The sequence below is a fragment of the Eretmochelys imbricata genome, chromosome 14 (assembly GCF_965152235.1).
Source record: "Eretmochelys imbricata isolate rEreImb1 chromosome 14, rEreImb1.hap1, whole genome shotgun sequence".
In the NCBI taxonomy this organism is placed as follows: Eukaryota; Metazoa; Chordata; order Testudines; family Cheloniidae; genus Eretmochelys; species Eretmochelys imbricata.
This window is the reverse complement of record NC_135585.1, coordinates 329,509-350,475: the sequence shown is the minus strand read 5'-3', so window position 1 is coordinate 350,475 and position 20,967 is coordinate 329,509. Positions and strand designations below refer to the sequence as shown.

At 43.2% G+C, this 20,967-nt stretch overlaps 1 protein-coding gene across 2 annotated transcripts in view; it reads right to left on the bottom strand.

The window, feature by feature from the left end:
• The window catches only part of FASN (fatty acid synthase), an 86,884-nt gene that overhangs the window by 30,503 nt on the left and 35,414 nt on the right, over positions 1-20,967 (bottom strand). For both annotated transcript variants that reach the window (XM_077833001.1, XM_077833002.1), the window contains 17 exons: positions 16,248-16,363; positions 15,651-15,826; positions 15,134-15,325; positions 14,734-14,814; positions 14,448-14,633; positions 13,917-14,096; positions 13,461-13,664; positions 11,562-11,872; positions 11,036-11,422; positions 7,827-7,991; positions 7,490-7,608; positions 7,213-7,367; positions 6,559-6,762; positions 5,380-5,530; positions 4,329-4,507; positions 3,634-3,753; positions 3,361-3,483 (listed from right to left, as the gene is read on the bottom strand). In XM_077833001.1, the coding sequence (XP_077689127.1) occupies positions 3,361-3,483; positions 3,634-3,753; positions 4,329-4,507; positions 5,380-5,530; positions 6,559-6,762; positions 7,213-7,367; positions 7,490-7,608; positions 7,827-7,991; positions 11,036-11,422; positions 11,562-11,872; positions 13,461-13,664; positions 13,917-14,096; positions 14,448-14,633; positions 14,734-14,814; positions 15,134-15,325; positions 15,651-15,826; positions 16,248-16,363 (3,049 nt within the window). The remainder of the gene's footprint in view (positions 1-3,360; positions 3,484-3,633; positions 3,754-4,328; positions 4,508-5,379; positions 5,531-6,558; positions 6,763-7,212; positions 7,368-7,489; positions 7,609-7,826; positions 7,992-11,035; positions 11,423-11,561; positions 11,873-13,460; positions 13,665-13,916; positions 14,097-14,447; positions 14,634-14,733; positions 14,815-15,133; positions 15,326-15,650; positions 15,827-16,247; positions 16,364-20,967) is intronic.

The following is a 20,967-nucleotide window of genomic DNA, read 5'->3' as shown; positions in this document are numbered from 1 at the left end:
TACTGCTGCAGTTTCTTGTCAAATTAAATTTCTTAGCTTCCAAAACCATTTGCTTGTCTCCATGCTAGTCAGAGATGTGTGAGTATAGGGCATAACAGTCACAAAGCAACAAGGACAGTCACAAAGCAAAATCATGGAGCAGGTCCTCAAGGAATCAATTCTGAAGAACTTAGAGGAGAGGAAAGTGATCAAGAACAGTCAGCATGGATTCCCCAAGGGCAAGTCATGCCTGACTAATCTAATTGCCTTCTATGACGAGATAACTGCCTCTGTGGATGAAGGGAAAGCAGTGGACGTGTTGTTCCTTGACTTTAGCAAAGCTTTTGACACTGTCTCCCACAGTATTCTTGTCAGCAAGTTAAAGAAGTATGGGCTGGATGAATGCACTATAAAGTGGGTAGAAAGTTGGCTAGATTGTCGGGCTCAACGGGTAGTGATCAATGGCTTCATGTCTAGTTGGCAGCCAGTATCAAGTGGAGTGCCCCAAGGGTCGGTCCTGGGGCCGGTTTTGTTCAATATCTTCATAAATGATCTGGAGGATGGTGTGGATTGCACCCTCAACAAGTTTGCAGACAAACTAAACTGGGAGGAGTGGTAGATACGTTGGAGGGTAGGGATAGGATACAGAGGGACCTAGACAAATTGGAGGATTGGGCCAAAAGAAATCTGATGAGGTTCAATAAGGATAAGTGCAGGGTCCTGCACTTAGGATGGAAGAATCCAATGCACTGCTACAGACTAGGGACCGCATGGCTAGGCAGCAGTTCTGCAGAAAAGGACCTAGGGGTTACAGTGGACGAGAAGCTGGATATGAGTCAACAGTGTGCCTTTGTTGCCAAGAAGGCCAATGGCATTTTGGGATGTATAAGTAGGGGCACTGCCAGCAGATCGAGGGACGTGATCGTCCCCCTCTATTCGACATTGGTGAGGCCTCATCTGGAGTACTGTGTCCAGTTTTGGGCCCCACACTACAAGAAGGATGTGGAAAAATTGGAAAACATCCAGCAGAGAGCAACAAAAATGATTAGGGGACTGGAACACATGACTTATGAGGAGAGTCTGAGGTAACTGGGATTGTTTAGTCTACAGAAGAATGAGGGGGGATTTGATGGCTGCTTTCAACTACCTGAAAGGGGGTTCCAAAGAGGATGGATCTAGACTATTCTCAGTGGTAGCGGATGACAGGACAAGGAGTAATGGTCTCAAGTTGCAGTGGGGGAGATTTAGCTTGGATATTAGGAAAAACTTTTTCACTAGGAGGGTGGTGAAACACTGGAATGCGTTACCTAGGGAGGTGGTGGAATCTCCTTCCTTAGAAGTTTTTAAGGTCAGGCTTGACAAAGCCCTGGCTGGGATGATTTAGTTGGGGATCGGTCCTGCTTTGAGCAGGGGGTTGGACTAGATGACCTCCTGAGGTCCCTTCCAACCCTGATATTCTATGATTCTAGGGAAAAAGTTAATAAAGCAGTTATTTTTCTAAAGGCTTGTCTTCACTACTGGGGTAAGCTGACCTAAGTTATGCTACTCCAGCTACATTATTCATGTAGCTGGAGTAGACATAGCTTAGATCGACTTATCCTGGTATCTTCACTGCGCTGCGTTGACAGGAGATTCTCTCTGGTCAAGACTTCCCTTACTCCTGTCGGAGAGGTGGAGTACCAAGGTCGACCAGAGAGCGTTCTGCCATCGATTTAGTGGTCTTCACTAAACCCGCTAAATTGACCTTGCTGCATCGATCTCCCCATAGTGAAGACAAGCCCTAAGAACTAAAAATCTACTCAACTTAATTAACACTACATGAGCAAGGGTGCTCTGTAAGGAAGAGAGACTAGTTCACCAGAAGCTCCACCCATACAAGTCACTAGCAAGGATATTAGTTACAAACATTATTTTATCAGGACAAACTATAAATGGCTGATCAGTTATCTTGAGAGCAGAAGCAACTAATGAGAGCTGAACCATAGCATGTACAGAAGTAAAAGCACTTTTAATCTTCCTGTCCATCTCTACAGTGGATTCTTCCCTGTTGGACACTTTCTAGTTCTTTATCTTGACAAGTTTTAAAAGATCCAAGCAATGGGGCTGCCACCACTTCCCGTAAGCAACTATTCCACAGCCTGCTACAGCCCGTTACCAGGAAGTTTTTCCTAATAGTTAGTTAGTCTAGGTTTCCCTTTTCCTAATAGGTATACCCATAGGTATACCCTATGCTATAGCCTTAAGTAATTCCTCTCTATCCTTAGTTCTATCCCTGACTCACATGGACAGTGTAAATCATTTAACCAAGCTAAACAGACCTTTTTTTCCTCACGTCAGTCCCTACAGCCCCATGACCACTTCAGTTGCTGTTCTTGGAGATCCAGCCAATTTGGCTTTATCTTTGTAGCAATGAGATGCCCAGAACTGAATAGAATATTCCAGGTGTGATCAACACAACACCTCCATCATTTCCTTGCTCTGTGAAGTCTTTGCAATGCAGCCCAAAATTTCATCATCTTTTTGTTGCCATATCATATTGCTAACCCACGTCAAGTCTCTTTTTGCATTACAGCTTCCCAGGATTTTGATTCCCACTCACCCCAGATGTATTAGCTTCATTTTTCCAAGCTGAATTATATTGTTATTTTCTGCCATGTTTCTAATGTCTCTAGGTCCCTTTGGATCATTTCTGTCCTCACTTGTGTTTGCAGCGCCTCCTAATTTAACATCATTGGTAAGTTTCATTAACATGTTATTTACAGTTTATAAATGATCTTCAAGATCATTAAGGATGATGTTAAGACTTGACCTAACACATATACGCCAACTCCGTCATAGTTATAAACCTGTTTTTACTGTTAGTATTGCAGTAATGCCTAGAGGGCCCTGATTGGGGCTCACTGTGGTAGGCCCTGTAAAAACATCTGATGAATAGAACATCCCTGCCCTAAAGAGCTTAGAATCCAAATATAATGATGAGAAATAAATGGATACAAACATACAGGGGAGCTACACTGTACAGAGATAATTAGGACTGTGTAATAAGCAATGGTCATATCACACCAGTGGCCTAACCACTGTCAAGTATTTTGTAGGCATTATGGCACAGGTTGGTTTTAAAAAGAGGACTTTAAGAAGGATAACTTTGTGGCTTTACACATATTTATGGGGAGCTTCTCCCATGCAAGAATCACGGCACAGGAGTTTGCATGAAGGTACTTGTTGGAAAAAATTGATAAATGATCAGTGATGAATGTATCATTGCAAAGTTAATGGTTTTGCTTGGTACACATGCCTTTTAAAGCTCTGACAACGTTCATATTGTGGGATATGGATATAGTCCAGCTAAGGCTAGATGTTTCCTGATGCAATATATCTTACCAAGTGGGCTGTTGTTAGACAGATCATATTTGCCTATTTCCAAGAAGCGTCCATGTCTAGCAAGGCAACGTAGACTGGCCTGGAGCTTTTCTTCTGCCAAGGAGTTTAATACCAGGTTGACCCCTACAAGAAAGCAGTAACAGCATTTAGCATGCTCATTCCTGGCAGAGAACCTGACACTCTCAGGGACTTTTCCTTATCTATACAACCAGTTCTAGCCATGATCTTTCTAACTCTGCAACCCTTCTGCCATCCACCATTCCTTGGACTCACCTTTCCCATTGGTGACACGCAGTACATGTTGCTCAAAAGAGGTATTTCTGGAGCTAGCAAAGCTGTTAGCATCCAGCTGAGGGAATCTTGTTTGGAGATACTCGCGTTTCTCAACAGAACCTGACAACAGAGGAGCATTTTATTTTCCTGAGACACAAGCACTCCTTGGCTCATACATCATACATTCCCCTGCCCTCTGCTAACAGGACAGCGCTAGGATGCAACTCCGAGGAGCTCTCAGACATCTGTAACAGAGCTCTGGGACTTGACACCAGGAGATCCTTTGAACAAGGGTAGTTTTATAGCTACTGTCTTGTTCCTGTTAGCAAGTTAATGATGGCTTTATTACAGTGAGGGACAAACCAAGCCATACACTTTCTTTGGTCACATTTCAGAGAAGCTACTATATCTAAAGATACAGGGCCTTTATTTTCTTCTCAGACCCTTGTAACTGACTTTGTTGGAGTCACTCTCGATTTACAGTAGTTAAATGAAGATAGTGATGCTCCATGCAGAGGTAGGGGTGTTTGTGCATGGCAAGTGTATGCATTTGTTTGTGGCAGGGAGGAAAGGGGCAGATTTAGTCATGCGGCCAGCAGCTGAATTAGTCTCCTTTTCCAAGCATTCTCAGAAATACAAACTGGTAGGAAACCATGCAGAAGGTGAGTCACAGAAAATGGGACTTCATTACTTACCTACAGTAGCAAAGACACGACAGCCCATGCTCAGTGCAATAGCAATGGCTGCCTGGCCCACACCCCCGGAGCCTGAGTGAATGAGTACACTCTCTCCCTTCTTCATACCACCTCGAACAACCAAAGCATAATAAGCAGTGGCATAGACCACAGGCACTGAGGCTGCCTCCTCCAGAGTCCTAAAGAAAGGAAAATAAAGAATTTTCAGTTCTGGAAGAAACAACTCCCTGCATCTGGGACGGAGGGTGGAGACCACACAGACTCCAAATTTGTACAAAAATGCAGCACTGTGCCTCTTTAATGGGAATACATGCATACTCTGCATTGACTCCCAGTTAACCTTCACTGCCAACTGAAGGCCCCACTCTTGTTCCTTGAAAAAGTCCTAAGTAGTTTAGGGCCTGACTACATCTCTCTATTCACACCCACCGATACAGCTAGACTCTTCTGGCACAATGCAGCTAGCAGTGCCCAGGGTGAAGCCATTACAACAAAGACAAAACATTCTTGGTGGAGGGCCATCAACTGTAAGCCAGCCTACCAGAGCAGGTAAAACTGAGCCCAGCTTACTTAACTGTTTTAAGAGCATACTGCAAGTCTCATCATTTTGGCAAAAGCTTTCAGCAACAGATAGTCAAAACTAAACCTTCTCCCCAGTGTAGATACACCCAAGCTACTGCAGCAGAGAGAGGCAAAGAGCAGAATCTACTATAGTTCAATAATGGTGCTTAGCTACCGTAGTGACAGATACCAAGATACAGGACTCCAGTGTCTGTGGGAAAAGTGATGTATAGAATGCAAACAGCACAGGCCAGTTGAGGAAGTCGATACAAGACACACAGTCAGTAAGACAAGAGCTCAGGCCTGTGGCTCAGGACAATAGTTCTGCTACATCAAAGAAGCAGAGTGTGTTCCATCTCCAATTACAGTTCCTTACGTTAAACTCTTTCCTCACCCCATAATCATCCCCAAATGAAACTTCAATTTCTTTCAGGCAACTGCAGGGTATAGCCTTATCAACATGTGGGAAAAACAGAACAAAGAGACCTACCAGTTCTCTGGCACCTCCCACAAAAACCTCTGGTCAGAGTCCACCACTGTAGCCAGCCCTTTTGCTGGGAGCAATCCCATCACCCGTTTTCCAGTGGGATCCCGTCCTGAGAATTCCATTCCCAGCATGCACTGCTGTAGAGCCCAGTTACCTGAGAAAGGGATAAAATTATTGCAATGAAATTGCTCCTGTAAAATCCTCCGGGTCAAATATTCACCAACAAGAATGATCTCCCTGAAGTTGTGATTGGAGTTCCCCTCATGCTGGTCTCTCCCCAGCTCCATGGAAAACCTCTCCAAATCCTGGAATTAGTGTCCTGCTTGCATAGCTCATTAAGCATAGTGGCTTATTTTGTCTTCCCACAAACTCCCCAGAAAGCTGAGAAGCACTGCCAGTCACAGCTCTAGGAAAAGCTGACCACCACAAATCTCAATTTCTATTCTCAATGCTGTCATTTTAGCTTCTAGCTTTCTTTTGAGAAACTGCACTGAAATCTCATCTTGTTTGCAGGATCTTTCCCCTCATCTCTGAGGAAAAAACCTCTCAACTCAAACATTAGGTCCTTTGGGCACGCTGGAAGTCAGTCACTTGATCTATAGACAAGAAGGATTCACACTAAGACTCTGATTTAGGCAAAGAATAGACACATTTAGGGTGGCTAGACTGGGTTGGGGACACTCTAGTTAAGTCACCTAACAACCAACTGCCATAGGTGGGGAAACCAAGGCACAGAGCGCTGACGTGATTTGCCCAAGGCCAAAGAGGCAGTCTATCTATCTATAGCACAAGTGGAGGACTGTTAGCTAGGAACTCCCAGATTCTAATCTTAGTTCTTAAACTGACACCTTTTGGGGTTTTGGGCAAGTCACTTCACCTCCAACTCAGTTTCTGCTTTTATGAAAAGGGGTAATACTCACCTCATATGTGAGCCATGAGCATTAAATCAGTTACTGTATAAATGCCAAATGATATTGGCACTGCAGTAGTGCTCAGGAGTTCTTGGCACCCATTTCTAGGTTTAGACAAATGCCTCTTATTTTCAAATATCAACCTTGCATAAGCAAAGAAAAAAAGGCTGATTTACAGCTAGTGTGATGGTAAAACTGGAACGTTCTTGTCACACTTGGAAACTTATTTACATAATTTTAGTTGTGGAAACGGCCCAATCTCCCCATTCACCTGGGATAGCATCCGGAGAAAGCTTCCCTGTAGCCAGCATAACGTCACGGAAATTAAGAGATGCGTAATAGACCCTGCAGAGTTGAATGTTGGGATTGGTGGTGTGGAAATGGCGAAGTGGAGAGGCAATCCAGCGAAGGGATGAGAGGTCCCCACGAGTCAGCACATTCACATAAGCATAGTCTGTCAACTCCAGAGGCTGGGCTGCAGGAGAACAAGGAAAAGCCAGTGACTTCTCTGAGGGGAGAGAGCTTTACACACACTAACATGGCAAAGACAATTCATTTGATGGAAGAGGTTCCTTGTGCAGCAAGAATAGCATGCATACTATGGAACAGACAAGGAATAGGAGCCACACATGGGTGAGGGGAAATTTTCCATTTGTAGTTAGCCAGTTCCTCCCATTCGCCCCACCCAAGACCTTCCTCTCCCTGTAATCTCACCTGAACACTACAAAATAACTCATTCTACGTGGTGACACTGGCACATGGCACTCTCCTGTCATGGAATTGGGATAGTGATTGCCCAAAGGTACCACCAGGACATCAGTGGAGTAAATCCTTGGGCCAATAAAAGATAAAAGAAAAGAAAAGTACCTCCTCAAATTACTCTAAGACCTGTGGGAGGAAATGCTGCCTTGATCATAAAAGTCACCTTGCTGCAACAGAAAGTGTCTGAAGGAGCCCCACTTTCCATCACGATACACATTCATCACCAAGTCTCCCTGTAGGATTTTCTGCATCTCCCTGGCAGAAGGGCTTGTGAGAGGGATGGCCGAGGAGGAATTCAGGTTGGAAACAAACAGGCATCTAGAGAGAATACAAATATTCAATCCACAATTGTCATTTTACTTGCTTGCCTGTCATGTGTTGAAGAAACTGATGGAAGATAGTCTCCTCTCCAATTGTGACTAAATATTGCATTTTTGTACCTGATCCTGTGGCCCCCTGGTTCCTGGCGTAGACAGTTCACCATTCCCACAATTCCTGAATTCCCACAGCTGGTAGCAGTCAGACACACAGGCTGCTCAGATGTATCAGCTAAGATCATCTACAAGAGAAATCCCAGCCAGGCTGATTAGGCTTCATAGAAAAGGAAAGGGTTCTTATTTCCATAAGAGATGGTTGAAAAACTCTCTGGTTTCCCTATACACAGGGAAAGGGCTTTGTGAAGCATAGACACCCTGTTTCCAAGGCTTCTTGTCTACTGTATGAAAGGCCTGGAAATAGGAGAGACGTGTAGCCAACTCCATACACAGGAACTCTCACCTTTAAAGATTCCACCCACTTGTAATGGGTCTCCTCTACAGGTAGGAAAATAGGGATCTTGGCAGAAGCCTGCTGGCGGCACAGGAAGATGGCTGAGCCAAAAAACGATCTCTTCACAGCAACCAGATTCAACAAGGTCTTGCTAAATAAATCCTCCCATTCTGCCTGCCAAGCCAAGAAAGATGAAAATTATTGGCAAATGGTCAGGAAAGATTAGAATTGCAAACTAGACTTCTACTGTGTACAACATCTCCTCAGTGGAGATCATCAGCTGGTCCTATCCTCTTCTTTCTATACATGGGGTAAGCTTTTGCCAGAGATCCTATGAATCAACTTGGTTATTTCCTCCCCAGGTCAGTCTGATAAATACTAACTATGGTAAGACTATTATAGAGTTTTACACAGGACTTCTAATAGTCACAACAAGTCACTACTTCCACCTCAGCAGCTCCCCAAATTGTCAAAGATACTCATTTTTATTTGTTGTCAAGTATCGGGAGTAGCCGTGTTAGTCTGTATCCACAAAAACAACAAGGAGTCCGGTGGCACCTTAAAGACTAACAAACAGATTTATTTCAGCATAAACTTTTGTGGGTAAAAACCTCACTTCTTCAGATGCATGGCGTGAAAATCACAAAGGCAGACATAACTATACTGACACATGAAGAGAAGGGAGTTACCTCACAAGTGGAGAACCAGTGCTGAGAGGGCCTATCTGATCAGGGTGGATGTAGTCCACTCCCAACAACAGATGAGGTGGTGTCAATTGCAGGAGAAGCAAAGCTGCTTCTGTAATGAGCCAGCCACTCCCAGTCCCTAGTCAAGCCCAAATTAATGGTGTTAAATTTGCAAATGAATTTTAATTCTGCTGTTTCTCTTTGAAGTCTGTTTCTGAAGCTTTTTTGTTCAAGTATAGCTACTTTCAAATCTGTTTTTAGAATGTCCAGGAAGATTGAAGTGTTCTCCCACTGGCTTGTGTGTATTAGCATTCCTGATGTCCGATTTGTGTCCATTTATTCTTTTACATAGGGACTGTCCGGTTTGGCCAATGTCCATGGCAGAGGGGCATTGCTGGCACATGACAGCATATATCACATTAGTAGACATGCAGGTGAATGAGTCTCTGATGGTGTGGCTGATGTGGTTGGGTCCTCTGATGGTGTCGCTTACAGACAGCCCCCCAACCTGAAGCAAATACTCACCAGCAACTACATACCACACCACAGAAATACTAACCCAGGAACCAATCCCTGTAGCAAACCTTGTTGTCTACTCTGTCCCCATATCTACTCTAGTGACACCATCAGAGGACCCAACCACAGGGGCCTGGGGCCAAGAAATACAGAGTTCTTTTTTCAGCACTTCTGGCTGTCATAAGTAAATTAAATCTTCAACAACAACAAAAAGTAGAGTGGACACATCAACCTGAGTCCCTCCATCTGGAAGGGAAGCTGGCAGAGAACAGGAGGAGGTGGCTGCAACATTTTCAGTATTGTCTAGAAGCAAGTGACATTGCAGCAAAAGAGGAAAATGAAATGCTCTTCAGCTGTGACAGGTCCAGAGGCACGTACAGTTCTACAGCATATTCTGACATGAGCATGAAAGGGACTGGAAACAGAAAAAAAATAATTCAAAAGTTTCAAGAGTACTTTAAATCATGCAGAGTGTCACTTGGGAAACCCACATTTTCTTTCACAGGTATCAGGTGCCAGGTGTCACTCAGCTATAGCACTTACCTTTTGCCACCCTAGGGTTCTGACAGGATAAAAGACTTAAAGGAAGTTATAAATCAACAGGGAAAAAAGCGACTTACAGACACAAGGACAGTTGAGTAACTTTGATATCATAATACCTCCTTTTAATAACTGCTTAGAGAAAAATTACTGAAGAAGTCTAGTGATTGCAACATGCCAAATTCTGCATTCACTACATCCAATGCTGCACTGTTAATTCCAGTGGGACTGACTGTATACATGAGGGAAGGATCTTACTCGGTGAATTTGTTACCATCAAGACAGACCTCCCATAATTGTAGGAGAGAATTGGGTTATAAACTCAGATTCACACACTTTATATTCCTGGTTGACAAAAACATTGTTATGATAAAGTCTAATCTTTAGTAAAGAAGGTTCTGAGCTTGCAACATTCCCTCATCCTTTGGGTAAAACGCAAAACAAAAGCTCATGCTCATTAATCATCTCAGAGGACTTTTTGCAAGAGAGTTGGGCTGTAAGAATCAGTGTCTCAGCTACATTCCAACTCCAGGGATTATATTTACCTCCCTTATTTCCATTTGCCGTTTCAATGGGTTATAGAATTCTTTTTCACTTCCTGTCCTAAAAAGAAGTGTTGTGGAGGACTACTGAGTCGCTGCTATGTTCCATTCAAGTATCAGGACTGGATGAAGGATCTTCCTGTATTTATGAAGCATTCTGGGACCCCCACAGGGAGAGCGACACACCATGTAAACAGCTACTGTAATTCGTTAAGGCCTGGCTGTGCTATAAGGATACTCTTCTTGTCCATGGCTCTCTTTGGAGCCCATCAGACACCACCCGAGGTTAGCCAGTGGAGTCCCTGCAAAGCATTGAGACACATTCTCGCTTTCCCAGAAGCGGAACCCATTGCCTTCAGCATTTCAAGAGCAGGAAGAAAATAGAACAAATGCACCTTTAACTCAGAGCCCCCATGATAGCTCAGTGGTTTGAGCATTGGCCTGCTAAACCCAGGGTTGTGAGTTCAATCCTTGAGGGGGCCATTTGGGATCTGGGGCAAAAATTGGGGATTAGTCCTGCTTTGAGCAGGCGGTTGGACTAGATGACCTCCTGAGGTCCCTTCCAACCCTGATATTCTATGATTCTATGATTCTATGATAATACAGCAAACAGACTAGAGCAACTAGTTTGCAGATGGAGTATGTTTTTATATGGAGATCCATATGAACTAAAACTGGTCACCTGAAATACATTATGAAAGAAATTTTGACCTAAACTCACCTGAATTGACTTCCCTACTTGTGCAGCACAGATGGATTCAGAACTTATCTCTGCTGACTAGGAATATTTCTATACATTCCTGAGAAGGGACAAGATAGGATGGAGCAGCCATTCAATGAAATGAACTGCCTGAGATTCTGTATGCAACAAAGTGGAGTCTAGGGCTAACTGTAGAGCAAACATCAAAAGAGTTTGGAAAGGCCAACTGTTTACCTGAGCCAAGAGGCCTCTCTGCTGAAGATCTGGAGATGTAAGGAAACTGATGATTTCTCCAAGTGTTTCTCCTTTGAGAAGGGTGTGCAGTAAAACAAACCCTCCTTCTTTCACTGTGGCTGTTAAGTTGGAGAGAATCTCTGCTGGGTTCTCAAAAATGCTCACTGAGCAGTTGCACACCAGCAGGTCAGCACTGGTCAGGTGTCCAGGAGGAGGGCTGATAGGATCCCACTGGGCAATGGAAACACCAGTTTCCTGCAGCTGGCTTTCGTCGACCGGAAGGGTTTCTGGGGCTCGGTCAGTGGCAGTGTAGTCCAGTTGTAGCATGGGCTGAGTATTTAGGAGACCAGTAACACGAGAGAACAGACGTCCATCTCCTGCCAGAGCCTGCAAGGAAAGAAAGAGGGAATAAGATGAAAATCCTGGATATTGTTAGCACATTATGACGAGAGAAGAAAAACTGTTGAGATTTCAAAGCCTCTTAGAGATTCAGTCTATAGTTTCTCATCCTGGGGTCCCAACTAACCTCCACTATCTTCATCCTGTGACTGGTAATGTTCTCCAGTGCTATATCCACACAAGCCTTCAGCTCAGGAGAATCTAGCAAGGCACTGAGTAGGGGATCATCCTGGAGATGCACCTTCTCCCGAGTAACAATCTGTTCTAGCTCTGAATACAGGTTTCCATTCAGTTCCAGACGACAGATTTCAGAAAGGATGTGGAGGAGGCCCTTCTGCATGGACACAGTCTCTCCAAAGGCCCCCACTCTCTCTAGCCCTGGGATGGCCAGTTTGACTCCATGGAATGCTACTTTCTCCTGTAATTTGCAAATCAGACCTAGAGCACAGGAGGAGGAGAAAAATCAGTTCCTTACACAGGTCTTCCTCTTCTTCCAGTCCTGTAGAGGCTTCCTGTTCCAAATAAGCATGGCAAGCAGAACTGCTGGAGGACAGCATCACTCATTACTTCCCACAAATGTTAGCCATGGGTCTTGGTTACTGTGTGGTCCAAGTATGTAATCCATACAACCCAGTTACATAAACCATTTCCAAATAGGAGCTCATTTTTATTGCTGATATGTATTGTGGTAGCAGCCAATCAAGATAGGGCTCATTGAGGTAGGCTCTGTACAAACACATAGTAAGACAGTCCAAGAGACGAAAAACCCCCACAGATGTGACCCCTTAGTGACAGGAGTTAAGACAAAGAAGTAGAGCTCATGACAAATATGTGGCATGTTTGTGCCACGTGTTTATTTACTTAAATTCCTGTGTTTTGGGAGATTCTTTTGGGGTGTGGGGGAGGTACTCAAGATTGCAAAGAGAAAGAGACTAAGTTACAGTAAAAGGAAGGGGCAAAAAGGGAAAAGGGGAGAGATGAGAAGGATGCAAATCAGGGAAGTCCTGGCAAGAACTTCTACGAGCTCCCAGAGACCCTTGTTAAAAATCCCACCAACAATTTGAATATCAGATCAGTTTCCTTGCCCAGAAGACAAAAGATCACGGTCTCTGGACGCTGCTAGATCAGCCATGCCAGGAACACCTTCCCTGGGGCTCAGAAATATTCCTGAAGAACAAGGTTTTTGCCTTTTGTAGAAATATTCCAGGAGAAGGGGTAGGGCTGTCCTCCCTGGGTCTCCATCCCACCCCTTAATAGTCTGCTATGCTATGAGTATCCTCAGTAGATTTCTCCAGGAACAAAAGTATAAAAACAGTTCCAACACATGTGCTCAATACCTCCTGGAGCTGTACCCTCCTTGGTTATGGTCAGAAGAGTATGTTTGTGGTTTAGGTGGGAACGTATGAATAAACGCACCTAACCCTCTTTGCAGGCACAAGAAGCAAATCTGCATTAAGATGGGTTGTAATAAGTCACCTGCCAATATTTGAAAAGTGATTGGGCTAGACTCCTCCCAGAGGTATTGAGGGTTAATATACACCCTTGTGCACCTTCAAGGACAACTGCAGCAACTACCATTCAACCCTGTGGAAGGGGGAGGTATACCGCCACCTCCACCCAACTCTGGGAATCTTATAAAATTCCAGCTGGGACTCCTTTGAAGCCCTGCCGGTTGAGGATGTCTTGGAGAAATGCTGAATCAGCCCATCTCCTTGGTGCCCAAAGGGCTGGGTTGGTCAGTCGGCTGGTCTCCCAGCAGTCGTTCCACTGTGACTCTGCTTTGGGAAGACTTTCTGCTGCAATGGGCCACAGCTGGCTTTTGCCAGTGGAATGAATCACAGCCACAGTGTGCATGTCAAGGCTAGAGCAATCTGGACCTGTCCCTGCTTCTACTGAGGAAGACAAGTCCATGCTGTTCTCCAGGCAAAGATTCCAAGAGGCTGTGCAGGCACATACTCTAACCTCACAGAGAGCCCTTGATACCTGCTCACCATCATGTTATAAAGTGCTACTGAAATCCCTTTACCTTTGCAATGTTCCAAATGGGCACAAAGATGGGCCTCTGAAGACAAACAATCACTCTCAATATAGGGCACAAAGCAAAATTTTTCCAGAGTTGGAGGTCTCTGTTCCTGCTGTCGCCGAGGTGCCGCAGTAGCATGGAGCCCAGAGATCCGAACACCTCCTGCCATGATGTTATTGAGGCAACAGTCAACAACAACATCAAAAGCTGCAAGGCAAGAAGAGAACATGCAGATAAAATGTTGAAAGTGTCATATGAAGAGGCATTGCCGTGTTTAATATGGTCAGAGAGAGTAGGTCCTGTGTCAAAGTGCACAGTAGAAGGAATAGCAGAGTGGCTTGGAAACCCATAAGTCTTACAAGTCTCTCTTACTATTTTGGGCAGATGAAGCTGCTTCAGGTCATTTGGAGAGCCATAAAGAAGCTGGGAAAATTCCAGTTGTGGAAGAGGATTCATTACCTTCAGTATCATCCTTGTATTTGTGCACTCGCTCTTGGTGTAGTGACGGATCAATGCACACAGAGCGTATTCTAGTTGGTAAGCGGAGGCTGTGACCTGTCTCACCCAAGATGATCATCTGTAGCAAGGTGTCAAGGAAAGTTACCCAGTTCCCATTCCACAGGACTTTTCCTGTGTTCCCTGGGGAAGAGAAGAATAAGCCCCATCAGTACTCTTTCACCCAGCAGAGATAGGAGAATATCTGCTTCAAAGCCAGATAAAATGAGAAAAATAAGATCTCTGTTCATCAACTGCACAGGCTCTGCTCCACACAACTATACCTGCGAATGCCACTGCATGCCTGCCCTGCCCAGGAGAGACCAGCCTCCTCACTGCTCCATCAATACAGTTAAAATATTCTTATCCTGGCATGCATATAGGCATGCCCACTCCATGACACTTTAAATACAGTCACTTTAACAAACGGATAACATTCATTCACACCATTAGTCATACAACTTCCTTGATTATCTTTCTATAGGAAAGACACACCTTCATTGTTCGATTCTAAAAGTCCCTGGAACGTTGGCCCATAATCATAACCACGCAGACGAAGCGCTTTGTAAATATCTGCCTTGGACAGACTGAATTTGGGTCTCATGTTTGGCTGGGTCTCCAAGTCAACTTGCTGGTTACGGAAATTATTTAGAGCAGTTTCTTCCAAAAGGCAAATTTTCCCTGACAGACACAGTATAGAGAACAAGAGCAGTCAGTGTTCAGACATATACAGCATGGGACTCTTCACAGTAGGCCAGGACAGCCAGAATTATCCACTTACCACTTACAGCCAGGTTTCCATTCCAGGACACTTCAAAACAGTGGGAAGCAGGCAGGAGTCTCACCTCCAGCTGTGTTGAACCTGCAAACAAACCCAGAGATTGCTGAAACATGTGTTAGGGAGACCCTTCCCTCCCATGTTCTTCCTCATGCACTCCCTCCACTAATTGTCCCAAATTCCCTGGAATCTCCTGCTTTTCACGCTACCTTCTGCCCTACTATGCACAACATGGAACAGAAGACAACATGATATCCCACTTCAGGATGTATAACAGGGTAAGGTGAAGTGTAATGTATTTGTTTCCTTCTCCCTCCCCACTGCCATGCACTCTTCCCTTCTGCCCATCTTTCCCAATCTTTACTATTCAGGCTTGAGACCCCAGATGCAACCTCTCCCTCACCTTTCTTGGAAAGGATTGTTGCCTGATGGATTGTAACCTCTTCAAAAATAACAGGCATTTGTTCCATGGTAATCCCCAGAGACCTGGCCAGAGTTCGCCAGGCTAGCACCAGGTACCCAGTTGCTGGATACAGGACTCTGCCATCAATGCAGTGACCAACCAAGTAATAATCGGAGGATTCAGAATCCATATCTGCCAGTTAAACAAGAAAGAACAAAAATTCCTTTAGAACTCCCAGGAAATGAAGACTTCAGAGCAAGGTAAGAATTTCCAGGAATTTCCTCACAACCCTCCTGGCCACATAGAGGTGTCAAAGCTGCTATTGTTCTGAACCAGGCCAACCCCCCAAAGTGATCTTTGTTCAGATCACTTCATTTCTAACCTCAAGAGCAGTTCCAGCCACAAAGTTAGCACACCCTCTTCATAGGAGGCTTTGGAGATGCCGCTTAGAGGACTTTGCATTCCCATTTTGGGAACAAGAGAAACTGACGTAGAAGTGAGGAAGACTGGTACGCACCAATATTATAGACTGATGCTGATGAAGATCCCCCAGAGCCCGTGGGAAAGTCTTCAGCTTTTGGGACATCCCAAGTCTGGCTGTGGTCCCACAAGATGTAAGGAGATATTAATGGGGTTCCCACTGGGGCAGGATATTCAACAGTTGGGAACACATTATTTGAGAGAACATTTATTCTGGAAAGACAAAGGTCAAGAAAATTTAGTGATTTTAATACTGACAGTGGTCAGAAGTTATAAGTCTGTGGGATTCCTAGAGAAAGGCCGACAGCAAACCTAGCACCAGAGTACACCAGCAACAGTCAGATTTGCAATTATAGCACCAGCAATCCACGAGAGGCAACGCTTGTATCCAGGAAGTAGTCTAACCTCCAGTTCCAGGAGTCCTCAGAATTTATCTACCCCAACAGTATCATTTTCTTTGCAATATAGTCTTAGGTCCGACTGTGGGACATCTCTTAATAGCAACAACATGACTATAGCAGAGACATGTTCCCTAAGTCCTTTTACAGGGTAACTAAGGGGCTGGCTCAATCCCTCTCAAAAGGTACATACCAAAGGATGGGACGCAAACTCTCTGCTCTCAACAGCTCCTTACCCAGTTAGGTAGATCTTTCCAACATGTGTCAGGAAGAACTCCAGATTGTTTTTGTGCTCTCTCTTCATCAAAGGTAGTATGGTGCAGGTTGGTTTCAAACTTCTCCTCAGAATAGCCTGATCAAGCAGAGATCAAAGATCATGGTCAGAGGAATTCATTCATTTCCTGGTCTGAGAGGTCCCCCTGCCCTGCTCCGCGGGGTGGGTGGGTCTCATTACGTCTTTTGTCTGAAGATCGTGTACATTTGTTTGGCCACGGGAAAGGGAGAGAAGAAAAGGAGGAAGACACATTCCCTTGAGCAGGGTCAAAAGCGTAATAAGGAGAAAATCTACTTAATATCCCTAAAAAACAACCAATCCCCACACTCCAGCATACTAAAACCCCACAAAGGATAGGTGTGCACTGCCCACCGGATAGTGATCGATATATCGGGGTCGATTTATCGTGTCTAGTCTAGACGCGATAAATCGATCCCTGAGTGCTCTCCCGTCGACTCCAGAACTCCAGCGCCACGAGAGGTGCAAGTGGAGTCAACGGGGGAGCGGTGGCAGTCAACTCACCGCCATGAAGACGCTTGCAGTAAGTCAATCTAGGTACATCAACTTCATCAACGCTATTCTCATAGCTGAAGTTACATACCTTACATCGACTCCCCCCCCCCCCCCAAGTGTAGACCAGGGCAAAGAAAGCCAAGAAATGCAAAAGAGAAGGTGGTAACAAACAAACCAAACAGCCACATTTGCTTGGTCATGTTGTACAACTCAGGCATGCTGCAGGTGCGGTAGCACCCCTGGCTTCAAGTAGTAACAACAACGAAATACATGGTTTCTGCTTTCAGCACCCCCCACTATAAAAACTGTTCTACTGCCCATGGCACAACCTGCATATTTTAATGAGATACATTTTACAGAAAACAGTAATGTAAAGCTACACACTATCCAAGGAGAAAGAGTAGTAAATCCAAACAATGCAACTGAGTTAGTGTTGCTGGTACTATATATGGTAGCTTTTGTATTGTTTCACTGGGTTCAACTGTAGAAACTTAATGTTCCATTAACATTGTTGAATTAAGCCTCTGTTTCCCAGTGGCTGTATCTTTAAAAACCTCTTACCAAGCCTTCTAAACGTCTGCATTACTTACATCTAATGGAATTAAAATCAATACATTATTGTACACCATGTTAAAAATGCTACTATCCTTGTTTTTCCTTTCCCTTGTCTGCTTGACAATTACCACCTACCTCTTAGTCATATTATACCTTTAATTACAAAGAGTTATAATCTACTGAAGCAATCACAGTGTATTTGTTCAGAAATTACCATCCACCAGCATGAAATAGAAACAATTGGTAAAATATTTTCTAAATTAAGAGGAGAAAGAGCTTGTCTTGTGGAATTTACAAGCACCACTGACTTTGCCAGAACAGCTTGCAAGTTCCTTGAGGCAAACACTGCCCCTTTAAACTAGCTGTGCATGCATTAATAGTGCAGCTGATTCCTCAGATGGTCACATATCTTTGTCACTCTCCCACACAAAGGCAATAAATCTCTATGAGGACTAGTCCAGGCCAAGTGTTAAGCCCCAGCAGTGTTCGCTGTAGGCATAGGTAAAAGGTAGTTAGGATTTCAAATAAAAAATGGGGGGACATACTACACAGACCTGTAGAGATTTTACACAAATTTTCAAAGTTTTCTCTGCTTTCAGGGTGGATACAAATCAATGATTTTTAAAAAAAAATGAATAAAAAAATAGGCTTTTTTTCCTCAAAAGCATTATATCAAAAAAATCTGATCTAAAGATACATTATAGCTCAAAGATATCTCATCATGGAATAGGGATTATAAATGCTAATTCTATAGTATGAGACAATATATTAATGTAATCTTTAAGAAAAGTTCTGTAAATGAGTTCCAATAGTTCATGGATTAGGGACCCAATCTTATGAGGTTCCAGGGGCTTCTGTATAGATTATTTAGGTTAATCTTTCTATCTACCCAATGACTCAGTGCTCAGTCTAGAAGATACAATCAGAGATGCTTAGTTTTGCATTTCTCAAACTGTGGATTTGTGTCTCTGGAGAGAACATGCTTGTTAATAGCAAAAACGTTTTTAAATAAATAAAATAAATAGAGGTGAGAAATAATAGACCTCAACCCAATCGTCTCTCTGCAAATGTGGGTACACAGAGTCAATCCCTTACCTCTCTCTCAAAGAGCAAAGTTTCAAAAAGTTCAATGAATAGAAGATTGTTGGGGGTGGAATAGATCTGGATAAGGAGAAGAAGTCTGGAGATAAATGTGAGAAGAGAGGGACAGGCAGTAGAAACAAAAGTGAAACTGTTTAAGCAGCATGTTCCAGACGTCTTGAGGTCTTTCTGAGTGTAGCCTTCATTGATTTGAGATCTACCATACCATTCTCTCACTAGAAGGGAAAACCTATAATGGCAACAGGCCGTAAGAGCGACCCAGTTTGGGAATATTATAATGAAGTTCCTCTACCTGTGGGTAAGACAGGTATGCGTGCAAAATGTGAACAGTGCAACAAAGAAATGTAAGGCTTGGTTGCCTGAATGAAAACATCATAAGAAGTGTTCCTTCTCAGGAGGAAGCTGCGTTGAAGATGAAAGGAACATGTCTGAACATGCAGGATCTTCAGGTTTGTAAACTTTTATTTCATACTTTCTTAGGGACTGCCTGTCTTCTTTCTGGACTATTTTTGAATTCTCATGTTTGAGCAAAAAAAAAAAAAAAAATATAGCTGTTACTCTATGGTACTATCATTTTAGATGCAGTTGTGATAAAAAATAAACAGCTGAAATAGGCAGATCTTCCTTTTACAATTTCACCTTTAAAGTAGCACTGAGTGTCAGTGAATGCAATGGAGTAATACTAAATGAGACATATGGTAGTAAATTAAATAACTGGATTCTCCTAAACAAAATAAGTCAACGCATCCTCAACATACAGGATTCTGAAGACTATCCACCTTCAAGATCACCATCATTTTCTATAGTTTCAGAGTTAGTTGCCAATGATCGCGTTTCAGTCACATCATGTATGTCATATAGCCACAGTATATCACCTGTAGCAAAAAAAAAAGAATCTCCATCATCCAGAAACAACCATAGATAAGTTTGTGGTAAGAACCAGCAGATTACAAAAAGAGGTAAATTGCTTGGTTTGTTTATGCAACAAAAAAACCTCTCCTTTCCATATGATTAAGAGCCCAGACTTCATTAAGACCAGGATATAGTCCACCCACAGAGCAGATGACACAGGCAAATTGCTGGATAAAGTGTATGAAAGAGAAATTGAGCAGTGTGCAAAAGGTCTAGAGTGTAAAATTGTTAACCTCAGTCTTGATGGGTGGAGCAATGTCCACAATGATCCTGTTGTATGTGCTTGTGTGACAAAAGAAGAAGGGAATGTCTTCCTTACAGAAACAACTGATACATCAGGAAATGCACACACAGCAGAATACTTACAAGAAGTAGCAGTAAAAGCTATAACAAACAGTGAAAATAAATTCAAATGTCTAGTACGCAGCTTGGTCACAGACAATGCTGCAAATGTATCCAAGATGAGAAGAAATTATTTAGAAGAGAGTCCCAAGCTAACAACATACAGTCACAGTGGTCATTTGATGCAACTCCTAGCCAAAGACTTCAGTGTTCCAGAAATAAAGACTAATGATGTTGAAATTGCAAATACTTCGGTGGTAACCACTTTGCAACAGCTGCTCTAAAAAAAGTGGGAGGAACCAAGCTAACTCGCCCACAGGATGTGCAATGGAACTCAGTAGTGGACTGTTTTGAGCACTATATCAAGAACTGGCCAAATCTGATGACAGTTTGTGAACAAAATTGTGAAAAAAACGGATGGCACTGTCACAGCCAAAGTTCTCAACAGTGGGCTTAAGAGAAATGTTGAACACCTGCTGAGTGACCTGGAGCCTATTTCTGTAGCCTTGAACACAATGCAGGGAAATCGCTGTTTTATTGCTGACGCTTTTGAAATTTGGAAGGAACTGAGTGAGATCTTCAAAAGAGAAATATACAATGACAGAGTTAAATTACAAGCATTAAAAAAAACAAATGGGACAAGCACCATCTCCAGCTCATTGTCTTGCAAATATTCTCAATACTCGGTACCAGGGTCAAACTTCACCTGCTGAAGAAGAGGAGTTCGCTACGACATGGACATCCAGCAATCATCCCTCCATAATAAACTTCAGAGCTAAAGGTGAACCATTCAAGAAATGTAAGTTTGCTGATGATGTTTTAAAGAAAGTCACACCAGTGAACTGGTGGAAGTCACTTAAGCACTTGGATTCAGAGACTGCTGAAGTGATAATCTCACTTTTAACAGCAGTAGCTTCTTCTGCCGGTGCAGAAAGAATAGTTTCTTCCTTTGGACTAATTCATTCCAAATTGAGAAATAGTTTGGGACCTGAAAAAGCAGGAAAGCTTGTTTTTCTTTTCCAGATTATGAACAAACAGGAAAATGAAGGTGAAGACAACAGAGTTAGCTGCAGAAGCCAATGTTTTAAGTTTATCATGTTGACCTGGCTGACATAGTTGATTTAATTTTTTTTTGTATTTAAAATATTTCATTTAACTCCTTTCGTTAAAAACAAATTTTAACAAAAACAAACCTGATTTAAAAACGTGAATGTTTAACTAAATTCAAAATTCATATGCTTGTTTTGTTATATTATGTT